At 41.8% G+C, this 17,657-nt stretch overlaps 3 protein-coding genes across 3 annotated transcripts in view; 1 reads left to right on the forward strand and 2 right to left on the reverse strand.

The window, feature by feature from the left end:
- Positions 1 to 619: 619 nt before the first annotated feature.
- On the reverse strand, positions 620 to 4,797 carry LOC130386309 (ATP-sensitive inward rectifier potassium channel 1-like). Its single transcript, XM_056595142.1, has 2 exons — positions 4,339 to 4,797; positions 620 to 2,910 (listed from the first exon to the last, which is right to left on the reverse strand). The coding sequence occupies exons 1-2, from the start codon at positions 4,353 to 4,355 to the stop codon at positions 1,749 to 1,751; spliced, it is 1,179 nt and encodes a 392-aa protein (XP_056451117.1). The 5' UTR covers positions 4,356 to 4,797; the 3' UTR covers positions 620 to 1,748.
- Positions 4,798 to 5,312: 515 nt separating this feature from the next.
- foxred1 (FAD-dependent oxidoreductase domain containing 1) lies at positions 5,313 to 13,737 on the reverse strand. The gene is made up of 11 exons (XM_056595248.1): positions 13,417 to 13,737; positions 13,052 to 13,272; positions 12,683 to 12,793; positions 12,205 to 12,323; positions 11,876 to 11,970; positions 11,488 to 11,589; positions 11,319 to 11,395; positions 11,056 to 11,216; positions 8,765 to 8,894; positions 8,567 to 8,671; positions 5,313 to 8,155 (listed from the first exon to the last, which is right to left on the reverse strand). Exons 1-11 carry the CDS (start codon positions 13,565 to 13,567, stop codon positions 7,901 to 7,903), a joined length of 1,527 nt encoding a protein of 508 aa, XP_056451223.1. The 5' UTR covers positions 13,568 to 13,737; the 3' UTR covers positions 5,313 to 7,900.
- Positions 13,738 to 14,244: 507 nt separating this feature from the next.
- tecta (tectorin alpha) overlaps positions 14,245 to 17,657 on the forward strand; it is a 35,581-nt gene continuing 32,168 nt past the window's right edge. The window contains exons 1-2 of the mRNA XM_056594848.1: positions 14,245 to 14,325; positions 15,045 to 15,113. The gene's annotated coding sequence lies outside the window, so the exon portion shown is untranslated. The remainder of the gene's footprint in view (positions 14,326 to 15,044; positions 15,114 to 17,657) is intronic.

Raw genomic sequence — 17,657 nt, forward strand, 5'->3', positions numbered from 1 at the left:
TTTGCATATATGGGCCTATTTGAATTTGCATAGGCCAGAGATTGCGATTTGGACATTAACGAGACAGCCACAGCAGTTTAAAAACGTAATGACAGCTAAAATATATAGAGAACACCCCCTGTTAAGATATAGGTTAAAGATTCAGCTCACGCTTCTGTACTCGACGATGCAAGGCAGTTTCCCAATTATATGTTTTGGTTTAGTGCCCTGGGATGTTCAAACGCTTTGATACTATTTAATTTAACCCATTTTCATGGATTGCATTTTTTTGACATGTTAAGACTTTTCCTCTGTATAATGAACTAGTAATGCGTATAAGCTATAGGTGGTACGTAGTTCATTAGGTGCAACCGTGCCAGTCCATGAGCATGCTCAGCTCATGTGTAAGAAGGCTTTTCGTTCAAACTCTTTTAATCCCATCACTTTCTCTCTCACTCTCAGGTTCTACCAAAGGGCATTATTAAAGTATACAATGAATCCAAATACCAACATACACTGACTGCATATTTCATGCTTTAAGTTGACGCACATAGTCTTCAAACATTCAAAGATAGTTTATTTATGCTAACACGTTTCCCTGAGATCAGTACATAATATGATCTACAAAGAGTAGGTCACGACATTAACAACAACAACAACAGACATTAAAGTTAGCAGCTATGTTCACAATTTCCTAATTATCAGAGCTTAAATTAACTGTCAACATAGGTCTTCATAGCCTACATTTTGTAGGTTTTGCAAACCAAACAACCTTTGAGAACAATTTTAAAACACCTAAAGGCACTGTTCCGCTTCTCCTGCTCAACCTGCAAAATTCTCTGAATTTCATTATATTGGGCCTAGCTCCTAATCTTCTCAAAGAGCCGATGCTTTCTAATGCTTTCTTTACTCCTTTTCTGCCGGTCTCAACCCTTTTCCCTCCTCAAATTCACAAAATACTTTTACTGTAATGAGCAGTTCCTATAAACAACTTGATGCAGCTTGATGTTTTTTTAATTCTCAAGTGATTATTGAGGTTACTTACTGTTCATAGTGTTTTAAAGGTGCTGTAGGCAAGATAAGTTAGAAATGGCATAGCCATCTGTCAGTTCTTAGTTAGGGAAATGCGGTGTGAAAAGAGCCAATTTAGATTTCAGACCACTCAAGGCTCAATTATGACCAATCAGGGAATCTTTTTCCGCAATTGGTTGGGGAATCCATCTTGCAGGTCAAATCAAAGGTGCGTGAAATTGAACCCTTCTCAATGGTTTAGTTTAAAAAATGTGCACTCCTCGTGCGGTCTATTCTGCTCCCCCTCTCTTTACAATTCTCAAATCTTACATACAGCACCTTAAAGTACTGTAAGCAATGTAGCAGCATGTAGGCCTACAATTTAATAACTTTATGGAACAGCATGTAACCGGTGGCGTAACAGCTGTATTAGGAGGCACTCTATCTTTACCTGATTTCCATCTCTTACTCAAAGGGAAGACCTTGGCAAAGGTCCTGCTCAGGCCAAAATAGCAAAGGCTAACACTAACCAGACCCACACTGGGTAGTTACAGTCTGTTCCACAACATGATATACAGGGTCTTACATTGCTTATTACATGTGTAATTGCACTGCAACAAGGGCACTGTGGTGTAACATTCATTAGAACTCGGCTCCTTCCTTGAAACATCTCCACACAACACCTTGCTGTTACAGTTTACAACTTGTGCAAACACAGGGATGACCTCACATCTTTCCTCGAGGTACCTCCACCAGCCTCACATCTTAGTGATGTCCATCGTACCCTGAATGTCAATCACCTGGAACCCACGGTTGTCAATTCCCTGCTTCCCACTCTGATTGTGGTCAGGATTGTTCTGGCTGTTATGGTTACGCTGGTCCACGTCCGTCTCGAAACAGTGTGCGCAGTGAGGCGTGGTTACGCACACGCTTCTGGAAAAGTTGGAGAAGTCCACCCGGTACTTCCCCATCTTGGTGCGCGAGATGATGGGCAGGAAGCTGTAGCCCCACTGGATCTCCTGTGGGACATAGGAGGTCCGCACCTGACAGGAGGAGCTGGTGGACTCTGCCGTCCCGTCCAGGAACACGACCAGCTCAAAGTCCTGCTGGGGCAGATTGTCCACTGACAGCTCATAAAATGGACTGTGCCTGTTGATCACGTGGTAGAGGGTCAAGGGGCACACAAAAAACAAGTTGTCCTTGCCTGCGTCCACCGTGAAGTCGATATCCACCTGGTCCAAAATGATTGTCTCGCCGTCGGCCATGACCGTCGTCCTCAGCAGCTTGCCGTAGATCTGGCTGCCGATGAGTAAGGTCTTTCGCAAGTTGGCCACCCGGATCAGAAGGCAAAGGCTGCCCTTCTTCAGACAAATGACGGCCGTGCTGCTGAAGGTGATGGTCTTTGCCCGCTTCTTGGGTAAGGAGATCTTGGCCAGGATCACCCCGCACATGAAGCAGTTGATGAAGACCCCGACGAGCGACTGCACGATGATGAGGGCCACGGTGCCCGCGCAGTGGCCGGTCAGCGCTCTGCCCCCGTAGCCGATGGTGGTCTGGGTCTCCAGGGAGTACAGGAAGGCCGTGGTCAGACCGTTCACGTTGTCTATGCAGCGCACATGCTCCTCTGTGCGGTTCTGGCCATACAGGTCACCGTTGCTCTTGGCGACCCAGTACCACAGCAGACTGAAGACGAACCAGCTGCCGGTGAAGGAGGCCACGAAGAAGAGGAGGACAAAGCGCCAGCGGATCTCCACAAAGGTGGTCCAGAAGTCGAGGACGAAGGAAAAGTGGTTGCCGTACTCGATGTTTCCGAACTCGATGTTGCAGTGGCCGTCTTTTGTGACCAACCGGGTGTGGTGGCTCTTGTTCGCGCCGGGCTGGGCATGCTTGGGACTCTGAATCATCTGGAACATGCTGTGGCTGTAAGGACGGAAAACAGAGAACATCTGAACATCAGATCATACTGGGTCACACACTCCTTTGTCACTGTTAGGCTGTAGACTTTGATAAGCCATTTTATAAGCCCTTTAAATGCCTTGTGTTCCATTCATTTTGCTGAAAGAATTGACATGGTATCCTGCAGTGTCTTATGTAAATGTGCCAGAGTAAGGCAGCCTGAATCTTGTTCGCATAGAAATGGCAATTATAATGGAAGAGATATTCTTATACCGCCCTGAAAACCCCCCAATAATTCTTAAAGAAAAGACGACTATGATAATAGGTTGCACATTTAATGTCAATCAAGAATATTACTACTTATTCAATGTTATTACTTCGATCTTAATTAATCAGCAGTTGTTTTGAAGTACTAAGTATATTAGAGCACGATGATGAACATTGCTTGTCCATAACTGCCCCGCTGCGAAGATATGGGTATAGTGCTACTGCTAACAGTAGGGCATGGATAATGATGTTTACAACATGGTTTATCCTCTGTGTGGTCCCTCGGCCCATTAAGTCCTGTGTTATTAAACCATGCCAGTCATATAGATTGTATTAACTCTTTAAATAATACTGTTTAGAGATAAAGTGTTTTAGTGTTTAAGTGTAATAAAAAGTGATAACACAACTTAGGTCAATAGAGGTCCATTTTTAAGTAATTCATTGGACAATTCCACAAATGATCAACAGCATCATAAAAGCTGCAGTTGTTTTTTGCAGAAAGATAAAAGCTAAGATAAAATACCCTTACCCTAACTTGCTAAAGTAGTTGTGCTTAAAATCCCCTGTAAATATATTTCTATTTATAATAACCCCTGATGAACAGGTGGCAAATAGACGTGGGGGAAACTTTGTGTAGATTGATTTATTTTTGGTTGTTTGCTATCTTTTTGAATGCAAAATGTTGTCTACAACCTTAAATTATCCCATACAGCAACTGTTTTGCCACGTGCATATAAAGCACACTGAATATTTTGTGAGGAATGTTTTTTGTGTGGGTCTTTTCATTGAGCTCATTGTTTGAAATCGCTTCTCGTGTCCTTTGTGATTTTCTCTTATGTAACTGGCAAGCCATCTAGCCACCACACAGTCTGCTGAGAACCACAACAGAGAAATTTGGTAAAACTTATAACGTAACGATCCGGAAGATCTTCAGATAACTTCATCCTATCTAAAACATCACCGTTACATAAGCCATCAGCAGAAGTGATGAAGGAAAGCCTCATTCATCTTGTGTGCATTTTAGTACAGCCAAGTACAGCCAATAACAAATACAACAGGACTCCACATTATCACCATACACAATATAACTATAACACCAAACACAAAACCCTGGCTCAAAATACACTTAACAATTGTCTTTGTTGAAACATAGTTGTTATAAATGTACAGGAAATTCCCACCTACCTGCTCAGTGCAACCATGGGCCCGGACTGCAGACTGAAAGTGTTCTGGTCCTTCAGCCTCCTTTTCACCCAGCAGCAGCCATCAAGGCCTTGAAAAGATTTTAATCCACAATGAAATTTCCTAATCCCAGCCACATGCCGCCATGTGCGCTCGGTCCCATACAGACACAGGGGCTGACCGGAACGCTCCCATCCTGAGTTATTTTCTGTTAGACACCCTTCAGTGTACCCCAACCATGAAAAGTCCACTGTGCCCAAGAGCCACAACAATTCTCTCTCCAGTCCCTTGGCAGTCCCGCTTGGCCCCTGGAGAGCCTCTCCAATGCAACTCACACGGAAGATAGGAGGTCCCGATGAGTGTGTGTGTAGGGGGTGAGGGGCCCTTTCCTTCTGAAAGCAGAATATTCTGGTTTCAGTTGAGCCGGTAGTTTCAGACCAGCAGAAGGCCCTATCTATTGACCACGGCCAGTGCTGCAGCCCATGCTGCTCATGTTTTCAAGCCCCTGACAACATTTGAGACCTCACAAAGAAATCTTTCAACTGTGCTACAACCCCCCCCCCCCCCCACCACCAGCCCCTGATTCAGCTACCCTCCCTTCCCCCCACTACCAAACCCCTCCAAGGCCCTTGGAGATTTGCATCAAAATGAAACGCTGCAGGCAAACTCCTGTGCCTCCATGCCATCTTGTCATGGCCGAGTTTCTATATATGTGAAGCATATTTTCATTTGTTTGTTGTTGTTTTTGGATATGCAAGAGGGAGATGTGGCGCCAAACAGAGGCAGAAAGAAGAGTAGGCCGACTGTAGGCTTATCAGGGTGGGATTCAGCGTCTGGGACCAGAGCAGGTACGGCCTGCACTGCACATGTAGAGGGTGCAGTGTGCAAGTACAATGTGTACCCTGGCATGAACACAGTTTGGAGGAAGTAGCACATTTTGACATTTAATGGCGGTTTTAAATGCCACAAAATATGCACCACTTCCCCCCACAACTTCCAGACTATATATTTATGTACGTATCTCCAGTAGACAACGAGTCACGCTTATGAAGGTTAAAGGATTTGGCCGGTTTGTTAAGACCCCAGGTTATTTGGTGTCATTGTCTATGTCGAGATGAACCAAATTCTTATTCATCTCAGCCCCTCTCACAGAGCAGGCGTGTTATGAATGGTGGCATGTTGGTGAGCCATAAATGTACGATTCTCTGTTTAGACTATGTGCATGCCCCACTCGCTCAGGGAGTCTGAGGTAGTGGCTCAGCGACAGTGCCCGACTCAGAGACAAGTCCCTGAGCATGTCCAGTGGCGTTAAAACACAGAACCGAAACTTGAGGTTTGGCTCCTAGGTGGGCCCTATTGGAGAAACCTAGCTAGCCAGGGCCGTTTCTATGGGCTTACATGTGTTGGACAAAAGAAAAGCACAGCTTAAGGAGCTGTTAAAACACTCGATTTGAATAGAATGGATTTCATTGGATTGCCAAGGGCCCATTTTCAGAACGCTCCTACACCACACAAGTATCAGTTGACATGTGAACAAAGACATTTTCACCTTGGGTGACTAACCTGGGGTCTTAACCAACCTGGCAAATCTTTCTAGGATTTATTTCCAAATAAATGTAAATCCATTATGCATATATGTATACATGTCTTTGGTAGAATCTATCTGTTATCCTAATGTAGGTCATTATAAACCTACATCAGGTTCATTATACTGATAGAATTAACAGATTCATATTATATGCAAGGCATAAAACACCTTTGTCTCATGGAGTCCATGCTTTGGTTAACATATTAGGATTGCAGAATTTATGTTTTTTGTATGTCTCCCTTATATTGAGCTACCTCAAACAATGATTTGGGTTTCAGGCAGAAATAACAGCTATAGTGTTGTATAATGAAATATAATTAACCACAGAGAAGATACAAATACTCAAAGAACCCAGCAAAATTTATAATGTTGAATAAGAGAAAAGATGAGCCTATAGAATTGGAAAAGTGAACGCAAAATACAGCTTTTCCAATCGGAATAGGACATTATACAGGCCTCAATAATATGAAATGCTCTCTGCCATTTCCTTCATTTTAAAACATTTTGATACAAAATAAACTCCAGATCAACCTTGATTGTAAGATGCTGAGGAGTTTTAAGGACCTCAGCATCTTAACAGAAGACAATATGTAAATGTATATTTCACACAAATATGTCTCTCTGTATACACATATGTCAAAATAAGACTTTGCATTGTTCATTCCTTGGATCATTCCTTCTCACTGTTTGTTTAAAAGGTTTCAGCAGCTTGCCTTGACCCCCCCTACCCTGTTGAACCTTTAACTACTCTGAATAGTAGGGCCAATTGCTTTAGGGTCGGTGTTGGGTTAAGGTATTCACCACTGGCTAACAAGTAACTCAATCATTAATACAAAGCTTTGGCTGTTCAATTGCTTGAGTCTGTGCCTACGCAAGTTAATGCACACATTTACATTTAGCAGACCCTTATATCCAAAGCGACTCACATATATAAGTATATATCCTTTCTGTAAAATGTTTTATACACAGTGAATTATTCTCTGGGCTGTGGATAAATGTTAGTCCAACTAAGGCCTGGTACCCCATTAGAGGGGCCCCTGACTCTTACTTTGAAATAACTACAGTAATGGCTCCCTCTAGAAAGAGTTTTCGGAAATGCTTGTGACAAAATAATTTCAGTAGATTGGTGAGAATAACTATGACAGAGTAAAACACAATAGTTATTTAGTTGAGTGACAATATCACAAGTCAGCGTTTACGAATTTTATCCTAAGGCAACAGAGTAGGTGTCTAGGTAATGTTGTCCCCCTCCATTCTCTTCCACTTACCAATTGCTTAATGATTTATGTGTTTGATTCTTCCGTGAGACTGACACCAGGCTTCATTCAAGGATTTGGACATTTTGTTGAGACCAGGGGTTAAGTAAAGACGTTTTCTATGTCGAGAATTAAAATCAGCCAAGGGATTGGTTCAACTCAGGCTCTCGCTGTGGCATTGTTCATTGTTCCAAAATTGGGCAGTCGATGAGCCATTGACATCCATTCTATCCCAAATTGGTGTTTAGCCCCTCCCATAGCTGTATGTTTGTTTTGTACAACATAAGTAACTGCATATGAACTGCCCTGGCTAGGTCTTTTCTCAAATAGTGCCCACAATCAAAAGAAAAAACACAAGTTCAGTTTTTGTCTTTACATGTCACAGTGCATGCTCAAAGACTGAAGAGACTGAGCATGGCATGTAAGTTAAAACAATTGGGAACTGAGCACTTGATTTTGATTCAGAACTTAAGCAAATACGAAGGCATCTTTCCAATCAGTTTTAAAACAGCCCCTCCTACACTTATCCTGGCAACTTATTGAATTGTTGTACTGGGGTCCACTTATCGAAACAGTGTTTTCTGTTGGTTTGCCAATAACCTGGGGTCTTAGCAAACTAGCCGAATACTTTATGCTCCAGGGTCTCCTGCTACATCCCTGGGCGAGTGTGGCATTGTTCAACAGTTCGTGAACCTTCTGTCTTCATGCTACTCCCACACAACTAGACGATGTTCTTCTCTAGCAGTGGCTCCTTGGCCATGATGCGCTGGAAGCCCAGCCCCTTCAGATCCAGCGTCTGGTAGCTGCCGTCCAGGATAAGCTCCGCCACCGCCCGCCCAGCGGCGGGCGATTGCTGCAGGCCGTGCCCACTGAAGCCCGTGGCGAAGAACATGTTCTGTGCCAGCGGGTGGATGCCCAGGATGGCGTTCTGGTCGAAGGTGTTGTAGTCGTAGTAGCCGGCCCATGCGCTAGTCACCTGGGAGAGAGAGGAGGGGTTGTTGGGGGTTGTTTTGAGCCAAAGTGTTTGTGGTGTCCGACAAGGTTGCTCGTATAAATACTGGTATTGTCATACTTTGGGCTGAGGGGATTCCTAAATCCCCATCCAACCACACAATGCAATTTTTTTGCATTGCTCAGATATTATGGAAAAACAAGAATACTTTCGGTTTGATTTTGACATAGAATCTTTATCATGCCTTAAACTGAGAACTCTAGTGTCAACATCTACATGTTTGTGTATTAGCAGTATTCATAGGGTCAGACAAGGTCAGAAAGCCCATAAATCTCATTATTACTCTATGAACCAACATGCCTTTTGGTCTGAACGTGCCAACAACCCCTGTGATCTGGTTTTGGTGGCACAAGGACATGGATTCTCTAATCGTACCTTAAGGCTCTCGAAAGCAGGGACGCGATGAGCCAATGAAGGCCAAATTTTCTCCTGGAAGAACTCGTGGTCCACATCAAGGTTGCTGACATCGGGCTCTGCATCCTACAGCCAGGCAAGCATAAGAAAGAAACGTTTCCAAACACAAATATGTTTTCCTGCAAAAAGTACGCAAAGCCAAGCAGCGCATTTCCAAACCTCCTCTGGGGATGTCCCAGTGATGTAGTTTCCCCCGAGGCCCTCTCTCCTGAAGTAAATACCAGAGTAGTCAACCAGGAAGGGACAGTCCAGCCCTGGCCCATCCGGACAGTTGAATACATAGATAAACCTGGTGATGGGACAGTAGTCAGTGAAGTGACAAATATGAATGTAAAGAGTCTGTTGAAATACATTTGTGGCAGGGCCTACTAGTTAAATCCCAGCAACTGTGATCGCACAGATCAATAGAATGACTTGAAAATGGGAAACAAATTGTCATGGTCTGTCTGTTTCCTTGTCTTGTTTTGTTGTGTTTCCTGTTTTACTTTGGTATCTCTGTCTTGTTTCTCCCCATGTCTGGTCAAGTTTCCCTCCTGTGTCATTACAAACAGGCACAAACAGGCACTTAAAATAATGGATCAGAAACCTACTAGATGGCATCATGGCCAAATTTGAAAGAAACACAATTTACTGGGATTTGACAGCTTTGTAAACTTTTCATTTTTAAAATTTTCAAGTGTTTGAACAACCTTGCTCCAGAAATACTCTGCCAATTGATAAACAAACTGAACAGTAGAATTAGAACTAGGGGTGGAACGAGCGGAAATTGTAGAACAGCGAAGCGCAAAACCACATTCGGACACTCATCGTTTGTAGCAATAGGCACTAAACTGTGGAATACACTACCATCAGAAATCAAAACATTGACAGAGCTCAAGGTTTTTAACACACACAACAATGGTTGAAACTGAATAAACCCTGTGAACATTGACACGCACGCACATGGGCACGCACGCACGCCCACGCATTAATCATTGTCCTTGTTTTTGTCTTTATGTCTCCTGTATATGATGTCTTCTGTATTTTTATTCATGTGTAATTTTTTACTAAAGGCCTAACCAGGGACAGGGGTTGCAAATTAGTCTTGACTAAAAATCAGTATGCATGGCATCTAATTTATATTTTGTATGAAACAATTTTTTCCCTGCTCAATAAACTTCTAAATAAAACTAGAACTGCCCCCTCCCCTAATGTGTTTCAGCTGTTACTCGTTGCATGCCCTGCGTTTAGTATTTAAGCCCTTGTCTTTCCATTGTTCCTTGTCGGATCATTGTAGTTTGTGGTGAGTTGTGTCATGTGTGTTCCCAGTGTTCCCGGTGTTCCCTGTGTTCCATGCGTCACCTGTGTTCTCTGTGTTCCTTGCCTTTTGCGTTAATAAATTATCCTTTACCTGAACTGTCTGCTATTGAGTCCTACCTGCCACCCGCTAACCACGACACAAATCAAACAAAGTTTGTTTATTCATCGCAGGCCATGAACTTGACATGGATTTTCATGTTCATATTCCTCAGCTATAGCAAAGTTATCATAATAATAATCAAAATTATCACGTTGAATAAAAGAAACAGAGTTATTTTGCCATAATAATTATAATACCACCAAATACCTACTACTCATTGACAAACAAGTTATTTTAGTACTAAAGGAAGAATGAGATGAAACAGAGTTGTTTCGGACGGGAGGAGCAATACATTTGTAGGGCCCAAGTTTCCTTTCATACATTTGGCTTTACAGATTGACCCAGTGGTCCCCGACCATTTGGGTCAAGGTCACCTTAACATACCCTGGCTAGCACAGGATTACCCGATTCCAAACCCATTTAAAATGTATATAATTGTGTGTTTAAATGGGTTTTATGCAATGTGGCATCATAGAAACAAAGAAAAACTAACTGTGGTTAAAAGATAACGTTAATGCTTAGGCTGATGGTTCGATTGTCAATATGTCAGTCCCAACTTTAATGACTCAGTCATATAGTCTTGTTGTTTGACAATTGGTCACTTGTTGTTTGTGTGAAGCACATTACGTTACTTTGGGCATAGCAGGTCGGCCCTTCTCTCACCGCCGTGGTGCGTGGGATATTATTCTTAAAATAGACAAATTGATGGTCAATAATAATGTATTTTATAGTAATTATATGATTATGGCTTATTATTACAAAAATAGAATGGCTCTGCTTTGTTATTCATTTTCCCGTATATATTCTCAATTGATACATTATGATTGAGGGGGCATAACAAACTGCTCAGCTGTCCTAAATATTAAATGGGTTCTATATTTCTGCGTGGTTTACACCTGCGGTTGCTGAATTGATGTGTCCATCAATGACTCAATGTTAGGCCCTGATTGTAGGGCGCACTGAGTCCCCCCCCAACCCCCCCCCACACAAAGGTTAGCAAAGCGCTGTATAAATGCAGACCATTTACCATTCAACACATCCATCCCTCTACCTTTTGCGGGGCTCCACCGGTAAGGCCATCCCTGAGAGCGTGTCCTTGGGACCAGTGCCGATGCCCATCATGTCCACTAGTTTAGCAGAGAAGGCCCCCGCCGCGTTCACCACGATGGCACACTCCACCGGCTGGTACTCCCGACTGTTGGGCATCCGAACCTGAGCGACGACAACAAAACATCCGACCCCCCGGTGTCACTCTACAGATGAGGACGAACGCTGTTGTTTGAAGGAAGTGTCAGCATGACAGTTTACACTTACGTTCACATGTTTTATTCTCTTGACGTCCACCGTCTCGCCGTCAACAGTGTCCATTCTGTTTAATGTACAGTTGAAACCTTAAATAATTAATGAAAACAGAATGTCAGCGATAGAAAAAAGGGTTAATCAATTGAAAACCACAAGCGTATGCGTTTAGCCTTTAACCAACCAGTGACTTCTCCAATGCTCTGAATGACGCCCATGGAAATAGCCTTCTGTCTGAATGCGTTCAGCAGGGTCCACGGGTCGAACCAACCCTCGTTCTCCAGCCCTAGTGGAGTCGGGGAGGTTGGGGAACAGAGAAACACCAAATTAAAATCAGATATGCTTTAGTTTTTTTTTTTTTTTTTTCAGGACCAAATCTATGGTACCCCTCTTGTATTAAAATAAAATGGTTACAAACTATTGTAGCCCTCTTGTATTCACTAATAAAGTGAATAAAAACTATGATACCCCTCTTGTATTCAATTAAAGTGGCTAAAACTTGACAATTGTTTTTATGGCAACCGTGGCGGTCTCGACAGTTACAGCCGTGTTCCTGAGCAGTTTGGCTTTACCGTAGGAGGCGAGCGCAACGTCCTCGGTGTTGATCCAGGGAAACTTCTCCTTCAACTGCACAGGCGAGAGGAGTGACACTTTGGCCCCGGCGAACCTGCAGCACCAGCATAACCCCGGTCAAGGCTCACCCACATCACAGTAACATGAAATACAATTCTATCACTTTATATAGCATTTCCTTTTATTCAATTAATTTATTTTGAAGAAGGAAAGAAATAAAGATTGAAAGACACTCTCTGTCTTCCAATTCTTCTTTCTTTCTTGTCGCGCTCTTGTATTCAAATAAAGTGGATGAAAACTATTATTTAAGAGGGACTGAGAGGCAAACCTCTGTGTGCTGTAGTTCTCCTCCATGATGTGGGCCACGCTCTCGTTGGCCACGAACAGGTAGCCGGAGTGGTTGAACTGGAGGTCCACCGGCTCCTGGTTCAACACGCCCAGGTGCTCCTACGATAGAGAGAGCGGCCAACGTCAAGGTTCTCATTCTCAACCCCAAAGAAAACGGATCCATTGTTAAAGAGGAATAATCACGCTCCGCTATTTTCTCAAGAGTCTGCCCATCAGTTTGACCACCGATGACGATTCGAGAACCCAAATGTGAGAACAAGGTTAATGGTAAAAAATATCCAGAACTTTTGTGGCGGGAATTGATTTGATGTTGCATACTGCATTTTTTCCCCAACACGTGTATGAAGGCGTATTCTCTTATATTTGAAAGTAGCAGAGCTATATAAAGTCACCCAAGGAATGATTGACTCCACAGCCCACTTTAGATTGCACATTATGTTTTGGGGTTAGAGACCTACGTTGATATTCCGCATGAAGTCTGCTGAGGCCAAAGAGAGCTGTATGTTCTCTGTAAGGGAGAACTGCTGGCGTATGCCCCCTGCGGAGAGCACTGTGGAGGCCTGGGAATACTGGAAAAAGCAGAAGATATTTTAACACTGAGACATAAGACATGTATTTATGACATACACAAACTAGCAGGAAAAGTTGATTATTTTTAGACGAGAAAGAGAAATGTCTAACTTCTTTCAGTTGTTTTTCTCTGAATGCCCAGGCTTTTTATCAATGCAAGGAGCATATCTTTATATACTCAAGGGGGAGCCTACATAATAAATAATAATTTAGCGAAAGAAAATTAAATGTTTTGAATGCAGGGCAGAGAAAATTACCGTTGGGTCTTTTTCTACCACTATCACTTTCACTCCATCCCGCACCCTCTCCTTTTTTTTTAGCCAATAGGCTATCGACCAGCCAATCACACCCCCTCCGATGATCACTATGTCCGCCCTCTCGGGGGGAAGGTTGGGGTTCATCTCGAAGGGGCTCCACTGGCTACCTGGCAGGGCATCCGCCACCTTGTCCCTCGCAGCATTAAATTGGTTTTCCAGGTCTAATGCATATGGGGAAAATAGCAAACTTCTTAACTTCGCGCATACTGTTACAGAATAAAAAAAGTCACTTTTAATGTATGCGTATATTTCGCTATAGGGCATGGTGTGTTGTAAAATCAATACAATGCATGTTTAAAGCCTACCTTTAAAGAATTTATTGTGTAGAATTCTACCGGTGGTGAAAGTCCTAGTACGATGTGCACACATGCATTCTCGGCTGCGGATCACCCGATAGGAATTTAAAAGTCCAGATACTGTTCGCACTGTAACATGCATATTTCGCCAGGTCAACATGGCTAGGACCGGGATGACTTCAATCGCTCATGCAACCCTGAATACGAGTGCTATCTGATGGAAGTCGAACAGCCATCTCATGTTACAAGTTACCTACTGACAGTGACATACTAATGTGTTACTAGCGAATATAAACCTATCCATGTAGAGGTCGTTACACACGTTGCGCGTCACAGCGTGCATGTGACCTGGAAGCAAATGGTGAATGATGAAAATAATTCCGATCGCTAAAAATGTCCCTTCGATAATACATATGTGTTTATGTCATTAAACATAACCACCTTTGAGGGCATCAATGCAATTTAATTAAAACGCTTTAATTTAATATTATAAATCTATGAGGGAAATTACATATTTGAATGTGTCCTACGCTTTCACTCTATTCTGTCTATTCGTCTCTCAGTTTATTTTGAATACAATATAATCGAATTTCATTCCTATAATGTGTCTAATAATATAATGTGAAATAATTAAACATATTTTTAAACCATTATAATATTGAACTAATAAGAACGTTTCAGTTTCTATACGATATTTAGGTGTATGCATTTGACATAAAGATACGATAATTTCCTTTAGTGATTAAATGTTTGATGTAATTTCATAAACGTTGTTAAATCCTAAAAGTGCTATGAGATCAAAAGAGGTTGGATTTATTTACTTTTTGAACATCGTCACTTCCGGTTACGGGGGCAGTTGTAATCTAACCGAAGAACAACAGCAAATAGAGGTACTGCAAGTGCAAGACTTTCGCCACGGTGAGTGCAAACAAATGACACTTCATGACAAGATTTTTTTTTACACGTGATATATTGGGTCAACGCTTTTGTTCAGATGTGAGAACGTTATGACTTTTATGAACATGTATTTTAATGTCACAACAAGCCCCATACGCGATGTTATGATGTTTACGTCATACCCAACCTGCGTGGCCTACAACCTGTTACTCCAAGGCTGCTCAAGTGCACACTTCTTTATTATTGTTTTAAAATATCTGTGTTTTATATTCACAAGGCAAGCTACTGAGTTCTTCTTGCCAGTTTGAACACAACTGTCAATGTTGAAGAAATATCTACCTCCTACTAGTCTGTATACGCTCACCATGTAGGTCTAGGCCTACGTTTATTTGCGGTTTTGTCTACTCCATTTTAAAATGTATCGCCCCATTTAGAAGTCATTGAATTCATTCTTTGCCGTTGCATATTGTACAAAATGTCCTTTGTCATGGCAGTTTTAAAGGCAGTGCAGTGCACCCCCAGCTGGTCAATTGTCTTGTTTGTATGGCTTAGACCCACTTATATTGAGTTTCCAATTGTGTCAACCATTTTAATGTAATCTTGATTGGTCACAAGCATGGCAATAGCTTTTGATTGCATATCTGGGCTTCGCCTTTTTAGCTGTGAGATCTTGCAGGTTTTTTTTCCATCTAACCAACCAATCAACCAACCAAGTGCTCATCAGCATTTTCCCTCGGCAGGCTCTCAACAGACCTCCAATCATCCAATGTGCTGAAAAGGTCTCTCCTTTGGTCGTTCACACATCAGAGGTAAGCATCAGGTCGGTCTCTGATATGGGAAACCATCTGTGACAGAAAACGTCAAACCCTTTCCAGAGAAAGTGCTCTCGTCTCTTTGATAACCAAGCCCCAGCTGTCTGAAACCGATAGCACAGACACTGCTAACTTTGCTATCAACGACCATCTCTTTGTGTTAGGAGCACGTTGTACTGTGTTGTTGTTACCATACGCATGTGCATTAATTATGTAGACCTACTATTAAAAAAAAAACTTTTATTTTCCCTCATTGTTGTACAATTTTCTTTTCTTTTTTAATTATTGAAATGGAATGGATATACGTTCTCTTCTGCTAGACAGATGGTGAAGGTGAGACCTTCTATGGTTGAAAGTGATACTAGGTAGAAAATTGTGTTTTTCTATTCTATAATCTTGATGAAATGTTTTCATCTACCAGTATTACAGAATGCTTTAAATCCTGCCGTTTTGCAAATCCATTGGGATATGCTACTGATGTATTCCCTTTGCCTTTTACGGCGTTAAATGAGAGAAGAGACAAAGAAAGAGGCCATATTTATTTATCCAACCTACTAACCTTCTAACCGACTAACGAAATAACCTGTAGAATTCCGCTAAAGTGATTACCTTTATTCTGACTTTTAATATACAGTCTATTTTTTGTGCAGCTGTAACAACAATTCTGTGTCTCTAAAGCATCTCTTGGGGCAAATGTTAACCCACATATTTGTATTGTACTATATTGATCTGTGTTCATATATTTTTTATAGCGCATATTCATTATTGATTCAAATCTATGTCTTTAGATTTGTAGCTGAATCCAATTTGACCCCTAGTATATGTTTAATTGAGAATGGGAATTCTTTAGCATACGATTTATAAACATTCAAATGTTATTATCCAAGTTTCCTGTCAGTTTTTATGGAATCAATCCCTTTCATTTATTTGTTGTTTAAAACTACAGCCAAATGTCGCTTCATCCTGTCTGGACTATCAAACATTGCTGTTCAGTTCGCCCACCACTAGGGAGCACAAAAGCCACCTTATAATTTGCATGGATAATCTGGTTTGGGCTGTCACGTTGCCATCAAAAATAACCAATCTAACCATGGCAACAGAGATGTATTCTATGTTTTGCCCAAAATGAAGAGACATAATTATTAGTTCACATTCTAAAATGTAGGCCTAATATGTTAATTGAAATAAATTAATTGTCTGCAGCACTGCTTAAGCTCCCATATATACGTTTAGACCCTGTTGGGCCTTCTTCAATTAGGGCATTTAGCAGACGCTTTTATCCAAAGCGACTTACAGCGGTTAATACATAGACAAACCGCCGGCTGAGTCAACCATGCAAGGCGACAACCAGCTCGTCAGGAGCAGTTAAGGTTAAGTGTTTTGCTCAGGGACACATCAACACTCAGCTAGGAGGAGCTGGGGATCGAAGTAGCAACCTTTCGGTTATGAGACACCTGCTCTGCCTCCTGAGCTAAGCCGACCCTCAGGCAAATGGTGAGACCAATTTGATGAGGGGATATATATATATAGGTCATATGATCAGCTGACCCACAATGTGACCAATGTCAGCTGTATTAGCTGTATTAAGACTAAGAAAAACTAAGACTACTTTTATGTTAACCACTAAATATATTGCATGAATACATTTTACAGTTGTCATCCAATTACGAAGTATACACTGAATAATCTCTTGGTGTTATCGTTATTTCAATGACATGATGACATCATTAAATTAACAATGACACCACAATCATACCAATTGCAAGCCTTTGTGTCATTGCTGATTCAATGAGAGTGTATCATAATTACCGCAGAAAAAGACAATAGACCTGGTGTCATTGTTGTTGATACAATGCAAGGATATCATGATTATGAAAGAAATAGACAAAAGACTACAACAATGCTATCATTAACTGAGAGGATGCCTTGAGATTATGACCGAAGCAGACAATGGACAGCTCTTGGAGTCACAGTTAACTAAATAAGCTAATGTCATGATGACTTCTATATATGGGGTAACAGATGTTGAGGCCCTGGTAGCACGGTGGTATGCAGCTATCTGGCACCGAGATTAACCACAACATTTGAATTGAATCACTTCAGTACAGTCTTAAATAATCTAGGGAATAAGAACAATTTAGTGATTTCGAAAGAATATTTGTACATGAAAACCCGTGTCTGAATTTATAATTGTGTTTATATTGTAAATTTACAATTCAGAGTTTAAAAATATTTCTCCCATGGAGACAACGAAAGGACCCCACACTTTTATTAATTAAAAATAAAACAATCTAATGGGATTATGTGTTTGAATTCATTGTAGGCTCAAGGTCAATGCTGACCGACTGAGAGCGAAAGTGTGGTGCAACCTGTCCTTCAACTTCAGAATAACCAGCCTAATAAGATCAATAGCAACTTCCCGTCACGTCACGTGAACAGGCCTGGACCTTTGTTTGTGATGACAGACTGATATGTCTGGCAGTTACACCTTTTATTCTACCCGGGGAAAATGGCGGTAAACAGCAGAGCAACTGATGAAAT

Source organism: Gadus chalcogrammus, chromosome 7, assembly GCF_026213295.1.
Source record: "Gadus chalcogrammus isolate NIFS_2021 chromosome 7, NIFS_Gcha_1.0, whole genome shotgun sequence".
In the NCBI taxonomy this organism is placed as follows: Eukaryota; Metazoa; Chordata; class Actinopteri; order Gadiformes; family Gadidae; genus Gadus; species Gadus chalcogrammus.

What these genes read in the sequence shown, in the direction of transcription:
- foxred1 (XM_056595248.1), bottom strand. Translation starts at nt 13,567, where the DNA reads ATGTTGACCTGGCGAAATATGCATGTTACAGTGCGAACAGTATCTGGA. An exon ending in AGAGAATAAAACATGTGAAC is followed by an intron (nt 11,217 to 11,318) that starts GTAAGTGTAAAC and finishes GTCGTCGCTCAG; the next exon opens with GTTCGGATGCCCAACAGTCG. An exon ending in CCGGTGGAGCCCCGCAAAAG is followed by an intron (nt 8,895 to 11,055) that starts GTAGAGGGATGG and finishes TCCCATCACCAG; the next exon opens with GTTTATCTATGTATTCAACT.